The following is a 23,761-nucleotide window of genomic DNA, read 5'->3' on the forward strand; positions in this document are numbered from 1 at the left end:
CTTCTTTAGAGTTTTGTTGTCGTGTATGGAGCTCTGCCCCTAGGGATGCCATTGAGCTCCTGGATTCCATCCAGAAAAGAACCATCCGCCTGATTGAAGACCCAAACATCACATACAACCTTGAATAGTCTTGAACATCGAAGAATGACTGGAGATTTGTCTCTCTTATAGATAACTAGTACTATGTTGCTTTATCGCTGCTATTCCAATGTTCCAATCAGAAAACATAGGCGTGTGCAGGGTAATAGAAGAGTGATTTAAAAAAATTGTTCCACAGCGCCATCTGGTGGCGAGTTACAGAAAAATTGATAGCCTAAAAACCTCTATGAAAAATTACTCATACATGTCAAGTTTCATCACAATCGGTTGAGCGATGTAGAAGTTTATCACTTACCAACAAACATCCATTTTTATATATATATGATTCAACAGGGGAGGTTCAAATGACTTGCCACCCTGAGCAGTACACAACAGAATTACGCGACGAACTGTGGCTGCTCATCGTTTTGAGGTTCAACTCAGTACACCCCGAACTCATTCATTTGGAGAACTGCGTTTATGTGGAATAAACTCTGAAAACGTTTTTCTAACTAAATTTAATCTCCAGCGATTTAAATCCAATGTGAATCGGTACTTTCGCACAGGCACCGCTCTTAGAGCGCCTTAAGGATTTTCCTGTAGTGCTTGTGTTTTGCTGCTCACTAATCATGCCTCAGCCACCGTATTCACCAGATTTGCCCCCCCGCGACTTTTTCCTGTCTCCAAGATGGAAGATACTCATGAAAGGGTGGGGTTTTGCAATAATTGAAGAGATAAATACCGAATCGCAGAGAGTGAGATCAGAGATATTCCAAAAATCGCATATCATAACTACTTTGAGGATTGGAAAAAAAGATGGCACAGATGTATATCTGAGGCTAACTACTTTAAAGGTGACAAAATAGAAATTTATGAATAAATATTTTTTTGAGAAAATAAAAATTCATGTTATTTTTATATTTATTATATGTTTCCACTGGAAATTTATATACGTTTTCGGTTCTTTCCATTCTTCAACCAGTTTACAGTGTCTTTATTAACTTGATATTATATGATATATTAATTCATATTTTACAAGCTTTGTCAATAAGAATGTACTTTCTTGGACCATAAAGCATATTCTCTCTCTCTTTCAATATGCTTTCTTGCCTGGTATTTCAGCACATGCATTTATCCATATATGACCTTATTTTGCCTACAAGAATGAAAAGTTGGAAATCGCCTTCAAAATAAAGATATTTTTATTTGATAAAAACAGAGATAACAAAATACTACTCCATAATCGTTGAGATAAATTACAAAAATGTAACAATACTGCCACGCCAAAGCCAAAGATGATAATCATTATAACCATCTCCGGTTTATTAAAAATTAATTATTATTTCTCTGTACAACCAATCACATTATAATTAACATCCATTCTGTAAAAATATCAACGTTTGTAAAAAAATAAATAGGTATTATTTACAACTAACTTTGGCAGTATAACACTCAGGAGTTTATCAAACCTAGAATAGTTGAAATGATTTTTTCTCCCTTATCGTGATGCAACAAATTCAATAGAGGATCCTTTATTTTCTCCTCAAGGAGGTCAAATAATTCCTGTCTTATTAACTTTACGAGTTCAGCAATCTTGTGTTCTTCCACTTGAAACAGTATCCATCCATCTTCCAGTACCACGTAAGTGTTTCCATTTTGAACTGATATATTAAGGTCGTATCCTGAGAAGAGAACTAACGGTATCACAGGAACCATGGTGCAGTCCCTAAAAAACACCTTACTAGTTTGCACTTTCTCTTGATAAACCATGTAGGGACTTGGGAAGTGTCTGACAGTGTAGTTTATAGAACTTGGATGCATGAAGACCTGAAACAGAAAAATAATACTAAATACTTTCACTGCTCATGGCGCACAAGAAAGCCCCACAGTGAATTACTTGGCGGTTGGCTTGCTTGCGAGTTACAGGCCCGTTGAAAACAAATATGTTAGAAGATATGATATAACTGACCAATAATTGATGAAAATCCATTATAACGTATTTGAGAAAACACTTTAATGTGATTTTTTCATTAGAAAGTTCACACGTTTGTCCGCAAACCATCTTACACAATTTATATTTACATCCATATCAAAATAAAGTAGCAGCATTCAATAGTATGATTTACAGACTGTTGAATGTTTCACTTTCAGACAGCAATTTTCAAAGAGAACTGATTTTCATCAAACAAATTGCTGTCAACAACAGTTGAGAGGTGGATGTTATTGAATCAATTCATTCTGAAAAATTGCAAAAATAGGCTCTGAACCAAGTCTATCCAGTTTTAAAAAATGATATTTATAATGTCACTCTGACTTACTTTTGTGATCCTACTAATATCGGTCGTTTTTTAAAAAACAAAGAATATTGCACATCTTACAGAAGCAATAGTACTTTGAGTAAATTCATTGAAAACAATAATGATAAAACTCCAGTGTCCAATAGATCGGGAGTATATAAATTGACTTGTGGTTCTTGTCCCAAAATTTATATTGGCCAAACCGGAAAAACTTTCTCCAAAATAATGAAAGAACATAAAAGTATTTTTTTGAATGGAAAGACATTTTCAAATCATCTTTTGACAGAGGGATTCCAATTCAATCACGTTTATGACGTATTGCATTTGGAAGACAAAGTTTCAATACTCAACCTATTGGAATGTTCAGAAATCAATACATTTAAAAACTTAGGATTATTTCTAAGTGATCAAATGCGTTTGATTTGTTCCCCTTTATTGAATTTACTTTGCAGTGAGAAAATTGGTAAAACTTGCATTCGTTATTCTCCAGCTTAAGGGGCTTTTCCTAGAATGTCAAAAAAAAGTGTTTTTTGTATACAAATATGTTATTATTTAATGAGCATCAGAAAATGCACTACACACAGCAAATATATTTATTCGTTACATAAAAACAGAATCAAACCAAATCAAAATATGCTTTATTACCCAAGATCTGAACATCTTATTGGCAAAGTCTAATAAAGTAAAACATGTATTTGGGACAATTAACAAATAAAAACTATAAAATGATGCTTAGAGACAAGAGCAGAGTATATAGACAGAACAATATTAAGCCCAGCTGAACAGATACAAATATAAGTACATGAATATATGAATATTAAGTAAATGTAAATATATAATGCTACGTAATGAATATTGATAGCCATTTCATGTTCATTTCAATAACTTGTTTACACAAATCTACATGCCAATTACTCGATAGAACCTTGGTAGAATTCGTCCACACTATAATAGGGCCTCCCAACAAGGAACTCTTTTACTTTCTTTCTGAATTTCTTGTCGTTATATATTCGCCTTAAATTGAAGGAAAGGTGATTAAATAACTTCTTGCTATTGAAAATAATAGAATTTTAAGGGATAAGGGATATCGTAGGTGTTGGAAGGGAAATGAAGTAATACTGACGTGTACTATAAGTTGAAGTGGTATTAAATTGATTTTTATATTTTTTGTGGATAAGACACACTGTTTCCAAAATAAAAAGACATACTAAGGTCAGAATTTTTTGCTTCACAAATAATGGGGGGCATGAATCCCTATAGCTAGCCTTGCATAAATATCTAATGGATCTTTTTTGTAGAGAGAATACCATATTGAAACGAAATTGTGCACAATTTCCTCAGAAACGAGTTCCATAACGTAAATAGGACTCAATTTGTGCAAAATAAACTGATCTTGTGATAGTAGTGTCTAACTCTCTTGCAACAACTCTCACTGCATGACATCCTGCTGCTAGTCTTTTACATAAGTAGTCGACATGGGAATATAATTTTAGATTTTCATCAATGAAGAGCCCTAAGAATTTGTTTTTCTCCAAATTTTCAATTTTTACATTTTCCAAGTGTACTTCCCCTATGTTACATCTAAGAGTGACCATATTTCTCATATCAACGACATGAAAATTAAGAACTTTAAAGGAAAAATTACTCATTTTATTATAAAAAGTAAGTCGAGCTGAAACAGTATATACATAAAGCAGCTTTATTTTGACGAAATTGACAAAATGCTTCAACACTGAGCCCAAAATAATGATTTACAAACAGAAAAATTTGCGCAAAAACTAACGTGGATGCTGTAAAAAAGAACAAGCATGAACACGAAATAGAATAAACCCGTCAAAAGAAACTAACTAAGTTGAAGATACCTAATAAGTATACGATTTTTATTGAATCTTTCATTCATTTCTACCGAGGAAGCTACTGTGTTAGCGAAACGCATATAGAAATTGAAGTGTGATTATTATCATCTGTTTTAAAATCTGTTTTTCCGTTGCCTAGTGTTACTAATTATCATCAAGGACTGGGTCAGTTCAATCATAATTAGAATCTATCTTTAACCTATAATGAAAAGTTTTTTCGCTGACAAAGTTGTCACTTACCCTTTCCTGTGCGGTAGTGAATTTCATATCTTTGGCTTCGTTCTCTTTAGGCACAGCCCCCGCCGCACTCATTATAAAAGATTTGGATGGTGTTAAGATTTTCACTACATTGGGATAGAGGGCAGCACAGAGAACAGATGTCAGAAGTCGAATGTTCTCTCCGTTCCGATTGAACTGAAATGACAATTTTAAATTATACAACATTTGGTTTCTAGCTACATTTCCTTACGTCGGGTCCTGTAATTTCATATACGTTATCGTAACCCAGCTTTCTTCGCCGTTCAAGATTCACGGAAACGAATCCAATGTCGACTAATAGTTCTAGAAATTGATGCTTAATGTCCCCGATGGTGGTGAGAGTTTTGAAGGAGAGATAATTCTCGGAAGCGAAATTTCTTGCTCCAACCCTGGTTTTCTTGTATACGTCTAGGAATTTCTGAAATAACATATAAATGAAAAAATAATGCCAAAAATGAAACTTGGAGACCCTACAGGCATTATGTAGGGAAAGAGCCGAAGGAGAACCATCCAAATTCAAATACCCGGAAAAAACTATTTGGGAAAACATGAAATCACTCTCATAATTTATAATTTTTTTTTGTCAGAAATTTAATGTATTATGTATCTAGTATGTATATATTAAGTATCCATTATGTAAGCATATGTAAAAATCACTGCAAATATTTTAAAATTGTACACTGGCTGAAGGACTTCGGTGGATGGCCCTTTGGTATTCACCAATAAATGACATTTATTATTATTATTATTTTAGAAAATAAATGGACATCATACAAATATGTGTACGAGTATCTTTTGTTAAATGGCAGATCTGACAATAGACACTAGAACATCCATTTCAAAACTCAACAGTTTGATCAGTTCTTGTTCAATGGTGACAACATTTGAACTATTAGTCTGTCAGTCGAGCACAGAAATAATCTCGTCAACACTATACAGGAATGGAGAGGAATGCTCCATTATAGTTGATATAGCTTAATGCTTTGCCAAACAAATACTGAATACCTTGGAGTTCAACAAGAAGAGTTTAAAAATTTGTTCACTTCACATCATTTGTAAATAATACCAGAATGCTGTGGTAAGAGAATTTTTTCTAGGAGGTTGTTTTCCACTTATTTCCTAAACGTCAAGAAAGCATTTCAGCAATAACGTTTACGATAGATATCTTCAAACTTCTTCTAAACTTAATCAAGTAACACTAAGTGTCGGCCAATTCCATCACATTTCATTTGTATTTTCCCAAGAAAAACGACCGTTTGTAATACAGAAATTCTAACTAGAAATTCTTTCACTCAATTTACACTGGTTGATATAACATATATACACAATACTTACATACATCAAAGTTAAGTTATGATTTTTAGCATGGGCAAGTCAACTGAATCTGCTACTACCCTTTTTGTTGATTTCATATCTAGGAATATGGACAATAGGAAGCACGTGGCAGGAATTTTCTTTGACTTGTCTAAAGCTTTCGACTGTATTGATAAAGTGTTTATGGCTTCCAAACTGTATAATATTGGCATTAGAGGAAATATTCTTGACTGGATCATTTCATTCCTATCAAATAGACAATTCTTTGTAGAAATAGATAGTGTTGAGTCAGAAAGATATTCAGTTGATGTTGGAGTAGCGCAAGGTTCAATTCTGGGACCATTGCTTTTCTTACTTTTTCTCAATGACCTCCCAATTAATATCGATAGGCGCTTTTATCTAATCAATTTTGCTGATGACACAACATTTGCTATAGCTGAGTCATCTATGGAGGATATGATTTTATCGGTCGAACTCTGTATTAGTGAAATGACAAAATATTGTCATTCCAATAAACTGATGCTAAATGCACAGAAAACAAAAATTATATATTTCAATAAGAACAATTTGATCGATAGTAAAGTCCTACAGACACACAACTCCACTAAGTTTCTGGGTGTAATGATTGATAAATCACTCTCATGGTCTGAGCATATTGAAGGTTTATCTAAAAAACTATCCAAATCATAATTCGCAATTCTGCAATTGAGGTATGAACTTCATGAGAATATACTTATCCAAGTTTATTATGCATTAGTATATTCTGCACTATCTTTTCACATCACGTTATGGGGAAATGCTACAGAAATAAATAGGATATTTGTTACTCAAAAACGAATTGTTAGAATGATGTTCAACATTAAGCCACGTGATTCTTGCAGGGAAATTTTTAAGAGTAAAAAGATTATGACAGTTTGCTGCATTTATATTTATAAAAGTGGCTTACACATTAAAAAGCATGAAAATGAGCTAATAATAAACAATTACCACCATCAATATTGCACTAGAAATGCTTCAAATTTAATAACAATGACTCACAGAACATCCACATTTGAAAAATCGCCAACTTATGCTGGGGTAAAAATATATAATAAACTCCCTAATCTAATGAAGGCCTGTAATATCGAATTAAAAAAATCACTGAAAGATTTCTTATTGGCTAAATCTTATTATACATTACAAGAGTATTTCGCTGATTGAGTTTTTGTGGATATCTGTGTGTAAATAATCTTATTCTTTTATGTTTTAATCTTACATTTTTACACTTGTACATCTATACGTTTTCACATTTTTATTTATACATATATGTATATACATCTGTATTTTATGGTCCTATGTTTATATGTATTAAATGTATATTTACATGTTTGTTTGTTTACATATTTATAAGTATAAGTTGACATGTTCGATACCATGTAGTTGGTCCATAAATGAATAAATGTATTTATTTCTTTCTTTATTCAATGAATCTCACTTTAAGTCTTACTTAAACAAGACAACTGGTCGAGTATCTACACAAACGATTTTACTGATTTACCTTTAGCTTTTATTTCATTTTCCATAGCTTAAAAATCTAAATGTTTATTCAATTATTTTTTTGAGTGTTCATTAGAAAAGATAAACCTTTCTAATAATATTCAATAATGTGAATTGAAAGTATTAACAAATTATTTTCTCATTACCTTGTAAGCCACTAGTGTAGTGATATGATCGCTGAATCCGGAAGCAAAAGACTGTTTTTTCTTATTGGCTTCTTCCCGTTTTCCAAAAGGCGATACAAAGGGGGATTTGGAGCTCAGACATGCAGCCATTGTAAGGGCGGCGTCTACACAACCAAATATGGCTCCATACAAGATCAGTTTTCCTGAAAAACACATAAGTAGGTAGGAAGGTTGGACTCTCTCCTGTAAGGCCTGCTCCGCCATCTATGGGATCGACAGAAGACTCTATAGGAATATCGAATGGGTTGACCACCGGCTTTGAGTTTGATTATTATAGAAATGTTTTTTCAAATACCATCTTTTCTTTAAAATACCGAAACTGCTGAATAATACACCTACCTATTCTTACGTCAACTGGCAATGCTGCTAAGTGATGACCCAGAGCAGTCAGATTATCTTCTTTATCCAAGGCTCCAACGTTTTTAAGCCTCTTTATAGCAGTTACTATATTCTCTTCAGAAGGTGGTTCAATAAATGACCCTGAAATAATATTTAATTTGATTCATTTTGTCAGATTTTCAATCTGAAGGAATTAATTGACTTCTGTTGCATTGGCAAAATTGTACTGATTCAAATGACACTTATTTTGAATAAATTTAATGAGTATTCACGGAGATGTTACAGTTTAAAGTAGCCTCATAAAAATGGACAAAACTATTGAAACAACTTAATATATCTTAGCACAACGTTAGTCACATTAAAAGTACAATTATATGAGGTAAATGAAAGTTATTGCATAATCAGTCCACACTGAGTTATGTTCTTATTGTTTGGGGCAATTCTGCACATATTCAAAAGGTGTTTATAATACAGAAAACAATTTTAAGATGTATGGTGAGAGCCAACCCTCGAGAGAGCTGTAGAGAAATCTGTGTTCGTTTGAGAATTCTAACTCTTTCATGCTTATATATATATTTAATAACTCTTGAGGTAAAAAAACGGCACTTCAGTCATGAGAGGGGTTTTATGATCCACAATTATATTACACGCAACGCTAATTGTATACGTTTGCCATTCTCTCGCTTATCACTGGGACAGAATTCATATATGTATCAGGGAATTATTTGCTATAATCACACAGTCACACTAATGGGTGAAATTGAGAGCTTTAAATTATTTAAATCAAAATTGTTTGATCTTTTATGTTCAAATGCCTTTTATTCAATGGACGAGTTCTTAGCATTCTGTTCATAGTATATATAAATTGGTATAGGGTAGCTTATGCTTTTATTTTTATACTAATTGTATTTGTTGTATGTCTGACTAGTCCGATAAGTTTTAGGGAGACAAGTTTATATGCTGTATCTTGTAAAACTTCAGTGATGAATAAACATATCTATCTATCTATCTATCATGTACGATCTTACGGTGGCCTAAAAGTATATTCGAGTGGATTTTAAGTGATGAACTTTGGTTTGTCTGAAGAAAAATTTTTTGATAGTTTGTTATGCTTCTTCTCTAAATTTTGACCTCATTATCAAATTAGAGACGAAAATTGCAAAAAATGTATTCATAAAATTTCTTCAAAATTCAATGAGTTCATCAAATATTGTCATTTATTTCACTGAAATCTCCTGAACATGAAAGAGAATTTTTTTATAAAAAAGCAATGTATTTACCCAACACGTCAGCCACATCCCTATTATCGAAATTGGGCAGGACCTTGATGTTCAATACCAACTGTTCCAAAGGAATCCTGTTAATTTCCGGCACAGGTTGTGGCAGGAAATGATGCTTGAACCTATGATTCGTATACAGATGGACACACACTCCGCTCATAACTCTTCCAGCACGTCCTTTTCTCTGGAGAGCATTAGCCCTGGTCACCCAGACCGTTTCCAGACTCTCCATATTTCTGTTCGGGTCGAAGTGCTTCTCTTTCATCTTGCCAGAGTCAATAACAAAGACACAGTCGTCGATAGTGATGGAAGTTTCAGCGAGATTGGTCGATAAAACGATTTTTCTTTGGCCAGGTTTGGGTTTTCTGGAAATTTGAGGATTGTACATTCATAAAATTGTTTTGTCCTTAATTGATGAACAAGCTCAGAAGAAGCTTCAAATTATAATATTTGTTGCTGGAAAATGAGTAGTGACATATATAATAATAATAATGTCTTTATTATCTTCTAATACATTTAAAGCGAATTAATCAGGTACAGTTTATTTATTATATGAAGATAAAAGGCGAAGTTCAATTTACATTAGGACGAGTATATGTGACTGATGACTTGTTTACTTTATGGTAATTCATGATCACTTAAATGAAATGAACAAAAAACACTTTTGTCTAAATACCACTGGTAGATTTTATTTATACTACCGATAATGGGGTTGAACCCGAAACCAGTCGTATAAATAAAATCTATAATAATAATAGTGGTATTTAGACAAAAGTGTTTTTTATTCATTTCATTTAAGTGATCATGACGAGTCATCATTCAATTGCTCTTCCGCTTAATCACAGTTCAAACAGAGAACCTCTGTTTCTTCAACTTGAAATTTTGACTTTAGTCTTGATATTAATTATTCAAGAGGACCACGGACCGTGCAGATGTTGTTCACAGAGTGGGCAACATCTATGTATTATAATTCTAAGGACAATATTGGCTACTGACATTAGGAACTGTAGTTACAAATATTACAACATCTATGTATTGTAATTCTAAGGACAACAACGGTTACTGACATAAGGAACTGTAGTTACAAACATTCAAATTCTCGTGACATCTATCTATTGAAATATTCCTGCTGAGAAATAAAAACGACAAGTAAAGTAATGTTATGTAACAGAAAATGTGAACATATATAGCTATCTCTAAGAACCCTAAATACATTTAAATATATACTCAGAATCAATCAACTGATGTATGTGTTTACACTTCAAACATATAACTCTCTCCCTTTCACTCTGTAATACAACCAACAGCCCACCTGGTCTTACTTGAATATAGCTGCCTGCTCCTCACTTGTCAAAGAAGAATGTAAGGGAAGCAGTACATATTTTCCAGATCTAGTTCCAAAATCTGGATGAACAGCCAACTGATCGTACAAAGTTGTGATTTCTGCAATTCCCGGTAGAAATACTAAGATAGTACCCGTCTTTGGATAGGAATTCTCCCGAGAAACTATCCAACACAGCACATGCTCTATCAATTCATAATTTATCTTCTCAACGTCCATCATAAATAAATTCTTGCAGGTTCTGGTGCTGAAACCTAAATCATCAATTGTATCAATATTTGTATTAGCCCTCAACAATGTAATGAAGACAAAGATTTTGGGGTTGTATTCAATACAAAATAAAACTTCCGCTCGCCACATTTGATCTAGAGCAGTCAGAAGTGAACATGAGTTGGGTTTCGTCTTAAGAACATGTAAACATGTATCGAAACTAATTATTACAGTTTATGGTTTGATTTTCACTATAAAGTTTACGCTTGAGAAATCTATTGTATAGCAAAACACGTGTCACGGTTTTCGTAAAACCCTTTATAGTGAAAATCATACAATAAACTGTATTAATTAGTTTTAATATGGATTTTCATCGAGTATCTGCCAGTTCTATTCAATTATTAAACACGTATCTTCTATCAATGCTCTCAAAACATTCTACTTTTCTTACATCTAGAGTAGAGTGATATATGTAGGTCAAAACTTCATAATCAAAGCATGGAAAATGTTTTTTATATTCAACGAAAGTCATTTTTGTGGAGGAAAAAACAGTTTTTTATCGACCTTTTTTGGGTATTTGTTACCTTCCACAATCTGAAAAATATAAAAATTATAATGTTTTTTATAATCTAATTTGATAGTTATCTGTTAGGTTATTGAATTTGGATTCATTTTATGAATTGGCAATTTTTACCTCCACAAAAATCGTTTCATACATAATAATCACATGAGAATATTTCAGAAATTACATCCATAGAGACCAAAAACAGAAATTGGGAAACGCTACATCTTGCATAATGGTGAAATAATTTATAACAAGCTGCCAGACAAGCTTAAAAATATAAAATTTGACATTTCAATTTTTGGACATGTTTATATATTTTTTATAGATATTTTGAGTTTGAATTTCCCTATCATATGGTGTCTGTTCAAAAATAAGACGAATTTTCATTTTTCTAACAAAATAGTTATTTATTCATCAATTTCTATTTTGTCTCCTTCAAAGTAGTTCCTCTCAGATATAAAACACTTTGGTTTTTATCTCCTAAATCGTCGTCTTTTCACGAGTCTCTTCAATCTTGGGAACAGAAAAAAGTCACGGGGGCCAAATCTAGTGATACAGTAGCTGAGACATGATAATGGTGTTGTTTTTGTCCAAAAAATTACGAACAAGCAATGACCACTTAGCAAGTGCATTCTGAGGCGTTAAGATAGTATGATTGTAATAAATGTTAAATTAATAATAAACTATTGAGAATTGAAACTTCCAAATTCTCAAGAAGTATTTGGTACAGTTACTGTGATGTATTTTGTTTTCAACCATGATTTTATGTGTGATATCTTATAAAGAGATCACATTCGTTGCGATATTTCCATTATCTATTTTTATTTTTTGGAATCTATTCACCTTTTTCTTTCCATTATTTGAAGAGAGCTGTTTCTATCCCTTCGTTGCATAATCTGCAGTTGAGGTCTCCGTTGTACAACCCCATTTTATTCAGGTGTCCTCTAAGCGGACCATGACCGGTTAGTAATCCTGTAATTATCCCTACTATATTGAAGTAGTTCTTCGGTTCTTTTCTCAGACGGTTCCCTAATGAAGGTTCTACTGTGTTTGTTGCCAGGTACTTTTTCCAGTACTTTGTGTGCTTCTTATTGGTACATGTCCTAATCTGGTTTCTTACCAATGATTTTGGTACCCCCAGAGCTGGTTCAGGACCTATATATGAAGTTGATGATCTGCGTCTAGCGCATTCATCAGCTTTATTATTACCTGTGATTCCTGAATGCCCTGGCACCCAGTACAAAGTTAATTTGTTCCTGTTTGCAAGTTCATTCAGTTCTTCATGGCATTCCCAGACCAGTTTTGATGTCACCTTCGGGTTTGTCAGAGCCCCTAGCGCGCTCTTGCTGTCTGTAAAAATAGTGATCCGCTCATTTCTTTGAGGTCTCAATTTAATAAGCCTTGCACACTGCAAGATAGCATACACTTCCGCCTGAAAGACGGATGTGTATAGTCCTAGCGGATAGCTGTAGTTAAAATTTATATCCGCTCGGTATATTCCAGCTCCCGTGCCATGTTTGGTCTTCGATTCATCTGTATACCAGGTGTTTTTTCCAAACATGTTTTTGGAATAACTAATGGTCTTCCACTCTTCACGGCCCTTGATTTTGTCCGTGAAGTTTGTGCTAAAGGTGTACTTCGGTGTCATGTAGTCCGTGCACATATTCAATATGTGCTCCTCCACTTGTTCCAAAATTTCTGTTCGGTCCTATCTTGTATAGTTCGGTGAGTTTTCCAGTCTGAATTGGTCCATCCTGGCCTCCCACAGTTACTGTGATGTATTTTGTTTTCAACCATGATTTTATGTGTGACATCTTATAAAAAGACCACATCCGTTGCGATATTTCCATTATCTATTTTTGTTTTATGGAATCCAGTCACCTTTTTCTTTCCATTGCTTAAAGAATTAGTGTAATGGATTTTGAATTCTGATGGTATACTTTTATATTAATATTTTTTTTTTAATGAAATGATCCAAATAGCTGTAGGCTTCGGGTCTGAAACTGTAATTTCCAAGTTTCAGAATGAAAAAAATTGTTTCTGAATATTACAATATATAAAATAGTTTTCCCACTGCTAAACATAGAGAATAGAAGCAATTCAATGCAATATTTATACCTACCCTCATATCTAGCCATAACTTGAGATATGGCCAAATTCTCATCTCTAATATTATTTCTAGGCATGGCATTGGCATAATTGATTTCACTAGAAGACATCATCGTGTCAATGTCCTCAGAACCCTGTTTGAACTTCTTGCAGTAATCCGAACCTTCCTCTAATACATAGCCCGTTGTCTCGAGTATATCTTCAAGGAAAAACTGATCGACTGGAAATGTTCTTCCCGGGATATTAATAATCGGGATTTCACCAAAATATTCAGAGAACAATGAAGCATTCATAGTAGCACTCATGAGAATCACTTTCAGGTCAGGTCTCACTTGAAGTAGTTCTTTCAGTATTAATAGTAGAAAATCACTAAAAAACAAAATACAATTTTATTAATGAGGAAAAAAACTTTTTGTGGATTTCTGAAAGTTGATGAAATTTTCAAATTTGATCTTTATTGCACCATTTGTAATGAGAAATTAGGTTTGATAAGTCATAAATATACTGATAAATTTATTTTCTGAGAAACATACGTTTAGTTTGAAGAAGGGATAATTTTTGAGATATGCGATGATCTCCATTTTTAAATTGTGGATCAATAATGTTGAATATGTTTATTCAACTTGTACTAACAAAAAAAGTTACTCATGTAACTCAAAGTGAATGAAATAATATTTATCTTTGACGCACCTCTCTTCACTTCGTTCGTGAACTTCATCAACAACAATATGAGTGACGTTCGGTAAAGTAGGTTCTCCTTCGAGTCTCCTAAGTAATATTCCAGTTGTACAAAACGTCAGTCGAGTGCTGGATGATATTTTACTTTCTAATCTGATCTGATACCCTACCGTATTGCCTATTCTATCAATTCTTTCGTCAGCGACTCTTTCTGCAACACCGATTGCTGATATCCTTCGTGGTTGTGTGCAAACAATTTCTATATGGTCATTATTTTCATTGTAATTTGTCATCCACTCGTCAAGGATGAACTGAGGCACTTGGGTGCTCTTACCACAGCCTGTTTCACCACTAACAACAACAACCTGAAAATATACTGAATGAATAATATAAATATAAGTGAAATTGGAAAATCTGGCATGAAATAAATCTAATGAAAATTCTTTTTCCACACCGGAACTAAAGCACTGTCTCTAGGGACAGTGTAAGGAATCGCACGTTAAAAGGTAAGACCTTGTTAATCTTTGAATTAACATGGAACAAGGCTTGACAGCGACAGAGCGACTGTTTGGTTAGTATACAAGTACATGACCAGAGATCTACCCATTGCAATGAGAAAATTATTATGTGAACTGTAGAGTGAAAATGAGCTGTAAGACTTTATTATGTCAGTACTGTGACTGACACGTACATAACTCTAACCATAAAAAAGCATGCAAGACCCCTTCAATATGTATTGAATAATAACTTCACATTATTAATTTACAGTTACAGGAACAACTTCATATTTTAAAAGCTGCTGTTCAAAAATATTTCAACAAAAATCAAAATAAAACCGCTTCAATACTCACTTGGGATCGGCTAATAGTATTTATTATATCTTTTTTCAAATTCCAGGCGGGTAAATTTTTTCGTCCTTGCATCATCAATCTGTATTTGTCCTCTTTCACCCTGGCGAGAAAAGCATCCACGATTTTTTTGTCTTCTTTTTTCAGTTCTTCCAGGCTCTGAACTTTTTTATTGGACCTGTAGAATATTTATATTTTGTCAAAGCGAAATTTGATTTAGACTGAAAAATAGAACTGGAACCTCTGGCATTGAATTTGATTGGTACAAAAACCTCCATTTGTTGTTCTTTATTTTTCTTATTTAGGTTTTCTTTGGTGCATAAAAATTCAGAGTAGATGTTCAGAATTTGATGAAATATATTTTATAAACTTTACTTTTAATCATTTTAGTAGTTTTGTTTTGGAAGGCAGAATACCAGATTCGACTTGCCTAATGAAAAATGAAGTAAACAGATAAATAAATGTTTTTGAAGGGACCAATGAAACATATATCAAAATTTTGTACAAAATAATTATGAGTGAAATAATTTTAGGTATCATTTCGAATAAACTTTTCCCATTCCAAGTCTCATCTATAAGAAATAATTTTTGCTTTCAACAAAGACAATATTATAGATTTTTTTGGAAATATTCATATAATATGAACTATAAAAATTGAACTCTGATGGATACAGTTGAAGTCAAATGAAAATAATCACTATATATACTATAATTCCAAAAAAGTAGGCATCAAATTAGCAGGAAGTTTCTTTAATGAATAAAACACATTGTCCATTATTCTATGAGCATTTAGCTGCCTGTGTATGATTTAAAAAGAAAGTGACACAATATACAGAATGACAACCTAACAAAAATGTTTTTGTTTGAATGTAATATTTCTGAGAATGTATTGCCTAGTGTTATGGAATGTTAGTATAGTTAAATAATTTTCAATAATTCATGGATAAGCTCAATATGTTTACTAAAAATTACTTATATTTTGGTAAGTCTTTTTTGGGGTTCATACGTTTCCATTATTTTAAAAACTCTCAAGAGGAATTAACTCGTTTTATTAGGGTTCATAAAGGATTCAAAATGAGTAAAAAAATATCTCACCTGTTTGTTATTCCTTTCTCATAGTGACTGGGCCTGATAGTTCTTTCTTTTTTTGGTTCCCTCCTATCAAATAATTTTTGATTATGTTTCAAAAAGTCTACATCTTCCTTCAGATGCTGTTTAATTGCTTCTTCGTTTTGAAGTAATTCAGTGATTGTATAAACACAAGGTATTCCATCCTCAGCTAATAATTTGGCTTCCTCATACAATCTTTTGCAGATATGAAGATTTAAAAGGGGAGGGAGGACAGCGTTTGTCTTCAGAAATATCAAAGGGGGTTCGTAAGGATATTTTGTATTATGAGGAAACCTAATCTCAAGATCAAACGAATAGTTGTTCAGATGAGCATTTGGAATGACTTCAACTTTTTCTATCTCATGAGAAAACCTACATTTATTGCCAAATTTACAGTTTCCTCTCAACAAGTTTCTACATTTTTCTTTCTTTTGTTGATTATTGTCTTTAGGTTTTTTTATTTCTATCTTGTGAAAGATACTTATGAGGTAATCCAATTTCATGGTCAGGATCCATACACTATTTGTTTTGGCTTTGAATGAATTCTCGTAGATTGATTCAAGGGAACTTCTTTCATCTACTCTCTGTTCTAATAATTCTTTTTCTGATAAACCATGATCTATTTCTTTTTGCGTTCCATCCCAGTTGAAATACTTGTGATATAACAAATAAAGACAATCTTCAATGTCACCTCTACAGTAGTTGAAAGCTTCTATGCAGTGATTTTTATGAAATCCATAACTAAAATGAAAGCAATGAGAGGTTACATTTAGTTTAGATTTTCGATAAAGTCATATCTAATAGTCAAATTCATAGAACGTTGAATTTTTCTGTCTATAAGTAACATAGCTATTTCTCAGAGCAGTTTCTCTGTAAAATAAAAAATATTCTCGTATAATTTGAAAATCCATAAAATAAATATTTATATATTTGGAGTGACAATTAGATAAATGGAAAAGCAATAGTTAAAAAATATTTTTACAACAATGCGTAACTTGCATGTCTAACTATTTTTGCTGAATTGCCAAAAAAACCTTCCATTTACCACAAAAAAGACATATGTTCACTTGCTTTTGCACACACACAGAATTTTACGTCACTTTAAAATGTTTTCACATGTCAGCTGCGGCGTTATCCATCATAACTAGTAGTCGTTGGTATTGTTGGATTTTCCAGTTTTGGGAATTATTTATATGGAGACCTAACAATTTTCTAGGACTGAACTAGTTCCATTGAGTTGACCACCCATTCATTATCCAATATTTATACAATTTATTATTTTCTTTACAAAGTGGACAACATAAAGTTTCAAAATTTGCTGAACCATACATTTCGTATTGATACTGTATTTATATTAAAATGACTATACTTTTTCAATAAGAAATTACTGTTTCTTTGCTAAATAAAGTTTTCCTCTCTATCTCTTGAAGAAATGTGGAATATGGATTCAAAATATCACCATCGGTTTCAAACACTTATCAATATCCAACCTTTCTAGCCTCATGAGTCCGAACTGTTTCAATCTGTCCGATTCATCAGTGGGCTCATCTTTACTTTGGGAAAAATCAAAACCTCCTTTAACAACCAAACTTCCTTGACCAACCCAATATTTTTTTAAAAGATTTGATGTTTCTTCTTCATAAGCTGATGCATCTTTAAGTTTGAATTCCTGAAAAAGAGAACAAATTATAGAAATCACTATATTCAAAATGAAGAATCCTCACAGGGCCATGAATGTATTTCAGAGTTTCCATTATTTTTTCTTGGATCCCCTCATTAAGCCTTAAAAATTGGAGTTCTTCCTTTACGACAGTTTTTTTTAAAGGGTAGTTATCACGGCTGGAAAATAAGAAAAGCAATATAGTTCAATTATTACACAATATTGAAAAATCGTACCTAATTTTCACATCTGGAATCTCTCTAAGAAAAAAATCAGATTTATTTATAGTGTTTTCTCCGTCCATTACTCCAAATTTATGATAATTTCTGTAAGCTATTAGGTATAAAGTAATTTTGCCTAAAATTGTCTAAAATTTAAAGCCTCAACTACAAGAAAACTAAAAATGAGGTTAGAAGTTGAAATCACAGAGATGTCATATATAGGTTTGTTCTGGTTCATCCGAAACTGTTTCGAAACTGCGCAAGACATGGTGCATACAAGCAAATAATCTCAAACAGTCCGAAATAGTCTCGGACACTTGTTTAAACCAGAACGCTTTTGAGGAGACCACTGTGCCACCTATCGTATATATGAAGAGATGAAGACAAGAAAATACTATTAATCATGTCCACTTTGTTATGTAGCGTATCCCTATAGTCAGTTCAAATGTTATCTACCCTCAATCATCAATTATTCAAATCAAATAAATAAAAAACATCCTAGCAAACAGCCCAAACAAATTTCCACACGAATGCGCATGAGCAACGGGAACAGTTCAGCCCCGAGAGCAAGTACGATTCGGGACGATTCAAAACAGTTTAGGATCATTTCGCAGTCGAAACCAGAACAGAGGATTCATCAGTCCGAAATTATCCTCAATAAACCAGAACGCTCTATATCAACTGCGCATGATTTTGACGTCCTAGAACCTGAATTTTGTAGAACCAGAACAAACCTATAGATGTCATTTTCTATTCTCTCTCTCTCACTGTTTTGTTCGGGTTTTGTGTTGACTGTGGTTTTTTTTATCAGAGGATGCAGTTTGTCCCGCCTTGCGCAGTCTGCTATTCTTATTTTCTTCTCCTCTTCTGTAATATACTCATTGATGATGTCACTTTCTTCCGTTCTCTTTTGTCTTGAGTTTTGTGTGGTGGCGGTTTATTAGTGGTTTCACATATCATAGGTAGAATTTAGGACATAAGGCACATACAAATTTATATGATAGGATCTGTTTTTTTTTTGAGGATAGAAAAATCTTTTTTCTTTTCTATAATTTTATTCAGTTATGAAACATAGTTCATGTTATTTCTTTAATCATTTTTGTATTTAGATTCCTGTTTTCTATGACTGAAATTTCACTGTCGCTGTCATTCATAGACAGAATGACTATTGGACCGGCCGTCCTGTCACTTTGGTACTGGATATTTCGCGAAACTTTAGAGAGAGAGAGATACTAATGATAAAAATAAGATGAGATAATACATGACTCAATTCAAAAAGTAACGATAGAGGCTAAATTCTCGTAAGCCACAAACTATCAAAAATGTCATTAGTATATAAAGCATACATGAAGTACAGCATAGAGTCTGTTTTTATTAGAGTTCCTACTTATTGTTTTTTATACTCATAATGAATATTTTCAAACTGTGGTAGACATAGATTTTATTTTTCAGTTATTTTATTTATCCGTTATTCCATAAAATATAAAGTATACATTTATCAACACTTGTATCGCCTAACATCGCAGTTTTGAAGGTCACTGGAACAGAGTAAGCTATATTTATTGTATTCGTTTGAAAATGCCCTGGTAGAATGAAACTTCAGTAACGTTAGTTACAAATACAAGTAGTATAAACACACAGGAAGTTTCATTTCTCATTTTTTATGATGACTTCTTACCACCAATTGCCAACTTGTCCACGCTGGCCTTCCTTTTTTTGGACACATAGAGTATTTCAAAACACAATGTAGAGTAAACGTTTTGAAGTAGATATATTCTCAAGGCTTGGCTTACTTGCGATTTGACATAATTGAAACACTCCTGCAAAGTTATGAATTTGCTCATCTGTAATTGGCATATGAGGTACTTAGTGATTATGTATCTGATTAACTATAATTGGCTCGAAGGTGAGAGTTACCTACTTATCCAACAAGAAGCGGTCACATAATTGATAGTTTCTTCAGTAATAATCGTATGTTTGTTATGTTGTTTTACAACTGAACTACGGCAAATTGAAAAAAAAAACATTTTTAAATGTTAGAGGAGATCAAATTGAATTCCTCAATCCAAATTTGTCGAAATCAGTGATGATAGATATGAATTTTGAAGGTCTCTGCTGCTATATGAATGTTTTGATTCCTAGTATATATAGTGAACCCTATGAAAATTAGAAGAAAATACATTTTTTCCTAACCAGAACAAAAATAATGTCTCTCGACGCGCGTTTCATCATCGTCATCAGGAGATGACAAAAACTACAACTTACAAGCTATGCTAATGTCTTTATATACATCTAGACAAATCATTACCTTGCATGATAAGTGAAGGGTTGGATTACTTTCCACGTACTCGGATACGATACAAATGAATGATGTATTTGCCATAGCACCGAGGAAGAGGATTTTGTGACTTGTGACTTATATCCTGCATAAATTCAGAGCTTGCAAAGGTCTTCAAATATCCATTTATTATGGTGATTTCCATACAACGGTAAGTACTGAGTACCAGAGAGTAATGGAAGATATTGTTTTTTATTTTCCTCAAATGTTTTGTTTGGAAAATTTCTCAGTTTAATGCCTGCCGATATCGAGGACATAAACATTCTGACCGATTTACTCGCATTATCATGCCACTGGTTTCTAACACGTTATTTACAGATTGTGTGCATGGATTTCTTTACACTTCACGATTTGTTTTTTACGGAACTCTGGGCGGAAAAATGACACAGAACTTGCAAAAAGCGCCTTTCATTGCTATATGAGTAAGGCAGCCACGAGTGACACATACTCAACCATTCGTGGTTAAATTTTCTTCTCAGATGTGTGGCATCAATAGCAAAGTTGTGATTTTTAGGTGGTAGAGAAAGTTCTTTGCGCAATTCCATCACCTGAGTCGACAGTAGTAAGAACCTACCTACGAACCGACCGATATCATTAATGTTGCTTTCATCGCTATCGGTAGCCGAAGGATCTGTACCTTCATTTTTTTTTCATTTCCCTCGGTGGATGAGCACGGCTTCGCTGTTTCGGGTGGAAACAAAGTTCATTTCCCTCGGTGAATGAGCACGGCGTCGCTGTTTCGGGTGGAAACAAAGAACCCGAAGTCACAGCTGGACCTGTTTTATTGCTATCATCGTCACTGCTACCACTAAGTGTAGTGGTACTAGTCATTAGCACTTAATGACTCTTTCCTTTTCGTCGTTCCTGTAATAAATAAAACAAAATTTTTTTGACCTAACCCTAAAATCCAACGCAGGTCGCTATTGATGTCATAAAAACAAAATGCCAAACTTGGTTTTTCTAGGTTGAGAAATATAAACAAATACATTTTTTTGACCCATCCTGAAATTTGACGCCCATGGTCAATCTTGCTTATTAAGGTACCAATTTTTTTTATTGGGTTGACAACGTATTCAAAATCATCGTGGACAGATTAAATTCACAGCCGCTGTCGACACAAAAATAAAAAGTAAAAATTGTATATAATACACAAATTATCATTGGTACTTACCGAGATTAAAGTTCTATTTTCGAATACCCAGAATAACGTTGCTTTCAGTCAGGCATAAGACTACTGAACTGAAGAACGAAACCATCGAAACCTTCCGTAACTCCCGCTTGATTAGGTACTGTGTATGGCCACAGTATACTTATATAAGTATGTTGGGGTATCGATTTGATGCTGTTGCAAGCGAGATCTTTTTTGAATGAAGAGGAACAGGCCTTGTGGAGCCGGCAATGGACTGTAAGAAGATGGAGTACCGGAGCGTCCGCAGTGCCCTCTCTCGTAGGTGCTAGGTTCGTCTCTTTTAGTGCTGCGTCGCTGTTTTGCTATGTTTTTTTAATTTTCTACTTCTACTACATTCTACCCGCTCCGTCACAAAAGTCTGGTTTTATTTGATAGGGATCGGGACTGACATGTTTTTTGTTCTGCCCAACAGCAGCGGCACGTGTGACTCTTCTTCTAGGGAGGGGCATCCGCCTTCCTACTTCTCACCCATGGACGCCCCTGATGAGGCAGACATGATATAATCTGGCTGTGAAATAGATAGGAATAGTAAATAATGGTGGCCATGTATTTTTTGGCATTTTATTCATGTTTCCTTAGTGAATGTTTTCATAATTTTCGTGCGGTATATGTAATCAATGGAAAACTGTTCCGAACCAGAAAACTTTAAACACCCCAGTAACTTTTGATGCTTTATTAATATCAGATCAGACCTTCTCTGGAGTATTATTCTCGTGTATGGAGTTCCGCCGCAATGAATACCTTGAAGCTGCTGGATTCCATCCAGAAAAGAGCCATCCGCCTGATTGGAGACGTGAACATCACTTGCAACCTTGATAGTCTGGAACATTGAAGAAAGGTTGGAGATTTCTGTCTTCTATAGATACATTCACGGGAAGTGTTCAAGTTAAAAAAAATCTGTTTTTCCGTTAATCAGCTGTCGCCCCCATACGAACGACAACTCTCAGAAGTTGAGAACTTGTGCGAGCTAAGGACTAACGAGGTCTTTCCTTTTAAGTGTGATTTCTAACACGGTTGCAGAATCATCCCAGCTTCAACCAGATAAATTTTCTCGAGAAAAATATCTGGTCGAGGCAGGAATCGGTCTTTCGATCGTGAGTCGGGCGCACTACCACCGCGGCCAATTCCACAACTTGGCACATTTGATTCCACCAAGAGCGGTACATATCAGAAATACGCGACGGACTGTGACTGCTCATCGTTTTGAGGTTCACCTCAGGACACCTCGAACTTCACTGTTCAAGAACTCTTTCATTTGGAGAACCACGTTTGTGTGAAATAAACTTCCTGAGAACGATTTTCCAAATGGATTTAATCTTCAGCGATTCAAATCCAATGTGAATCACTATTTTCGTACAAGCACCGCTCTTAGAGCGCCTTAAAGATTTTCCTGTAGTTCTTGTGTTTTGTCTTAATAGTGAAGTGGGTCACATGGCGATACATAGAAATATAGGACTTTTCGAGACATATTACCTACCAGAGATGAGCCTCATCGTATAAAATGGAAATGTAATACATGTAATGGGTGACCATACCATGAGAAACTAATTCATGTCTTTGTGGTTTCATTGTGAAACATTTCGAATTTGGAATGCATTTTCGAATTTGGAAAGCTGATTAAGTTTATGTGCAAAATTTGCTTCAATAAATATTTCTTGAGTAACTTTTTTTATTTGAAAAAAATTCTGTTCTCCAATTTTTTTTCATAACATCATTCCAATAATCATGTTTTCTGTACTAATTTGTATACAAAACCCTTCTGGGCTGGGTTGTCCATTAAATCGCCTGTATTCTGTGATATAGTGAGTCACATTCATGTGAAACATGACTAACTGCCATGTTTTTTCGCCTATAGCTGAGGTCTCTGTTATCATGGCCTATTTTGTTCAGTTACCCTCCATTTATTCTGAGTCCAACCCTGTTTTTTATTTAAGTAGTTCTTCAGTTAAATGGTGACACAGATGAAAGAGTCAATCGACCAACAATTAAACTAAATAAATAACAATAGAACTTGCAATGTTTTTATGACTATTACTTCGGGTCAAATTTTGTAACTGAATTTTGGTGCAGTTATTTTGGATGTACATTCAGTTTTGATGACAAGTGACGCCGGTCACTATTTGGCTTACCTTGTATTTATTAGGATCAACGCCGACTTTTCTGTGTTTACCTGACTTGTTTCGTTATACAATCACCATCGATCAATCAAATGATAACCGAAAATGCTCCGAGGATATCACGATATTATGAGGATTACGGAAAATCCTCCGTGCGTTGATATTTACGTCAAAGCTGGCAGTGGAGCGCGATTAGCGGCGCACTAGATCTGAGCAAGATACCCATGGGAT

The 23,761-nt window shown here is 33.8% G+C and overlaps 1 protein-coding gene across 2 annotated transcripts; it reads right to left on the reverse strand.

Moving 5' to 3' along the window:
* Positions 1–1,257: 1,257 nt before the first annotated feature.
* Positions 1,258–23,687, reverse strand: LOC111503324 (putative ATP-dependent RNA helicase DHX57). Of its 2 annotated transcripts, none has more exons than XM_023157610.2 (15): positions 23,543–23,687; positions 17,902–21,088; positions 17,730–17,844; positions 17,496–17,674; positions 15,991–16,746; positions 14,899–15,073; positions 14,060–14,412; positions 13,383–13,738; positions 10,466–10,739; positions 9,144–9,508; positions 7,864–8,004; positions 7,486–7,667; positions 4,701–4,907; positions 4,472–4,645; positions 1,258–1,905 (listed from the first exon to the last, which is right to left on the reverse strand). In XM_023157610.2, exons 2-15 carry the CDS (start codon positions 17,967–17,969, stop codon positions 1,531–1,533), a joined length of 3,720 nt encoding a protein of 1,239 aa, XP_023013378.1. In that variant the 5' UTR covers positions 17,970–21,088; positions 23,543–23,687; the 3' UTR covers positions 1,258–1,530. The 2 variants fall into 2 exon arrangements, with proteins under 2 accessions (XP_023013378.1, XP_074039378.1); XM_074183277.1 differs by lacking the exon at positions 23,543–23,687 and adding an exon at positions 21,396–21,686.
* Positions 23,688–23,761: the final 74 nt, after the last annotated feature.

The sequence above is a fragment of the Leptinotarsa decemlineata genome, unplaced genomic scaffold (assembly GCF_025532065.1).
Source record: "Leptinotarsa decemlineata unplaced genomic scaffold, Ldec_3_MD MMD2_tig00026336_RagTag_RagTag, whole genome shotgun sequence".
NCBI lineage: Eukaryota > Metazoa > Arthropoda > Insecta > Coleoptera > Chrysomelidae > Leptinotarsa > Leptinotarsa decemlineata.

Coding starts and splice junctions, on each gene's coding strand:
- LOC111503324 (XM_023157610.2), bottom strand. CDS start 17,969: ATGGACGGAGAAAACACTATAAATAAATCTGATTTTTTTCTTAGAGAG. Junction 15,074..15,990: donor GAGAAAGGAATAACAAACAG/GTGAGATATTTT, acceptor AATATTCTACAG/GTCCAATAAAAAAGTTCAGA. Junction 8,005..9,143: donor GGATGTGGCTGACGTGTTGG/GTAAATACATTG, acceptor ATATTATTTCAG/GGTCATTTATTGAACCACCT.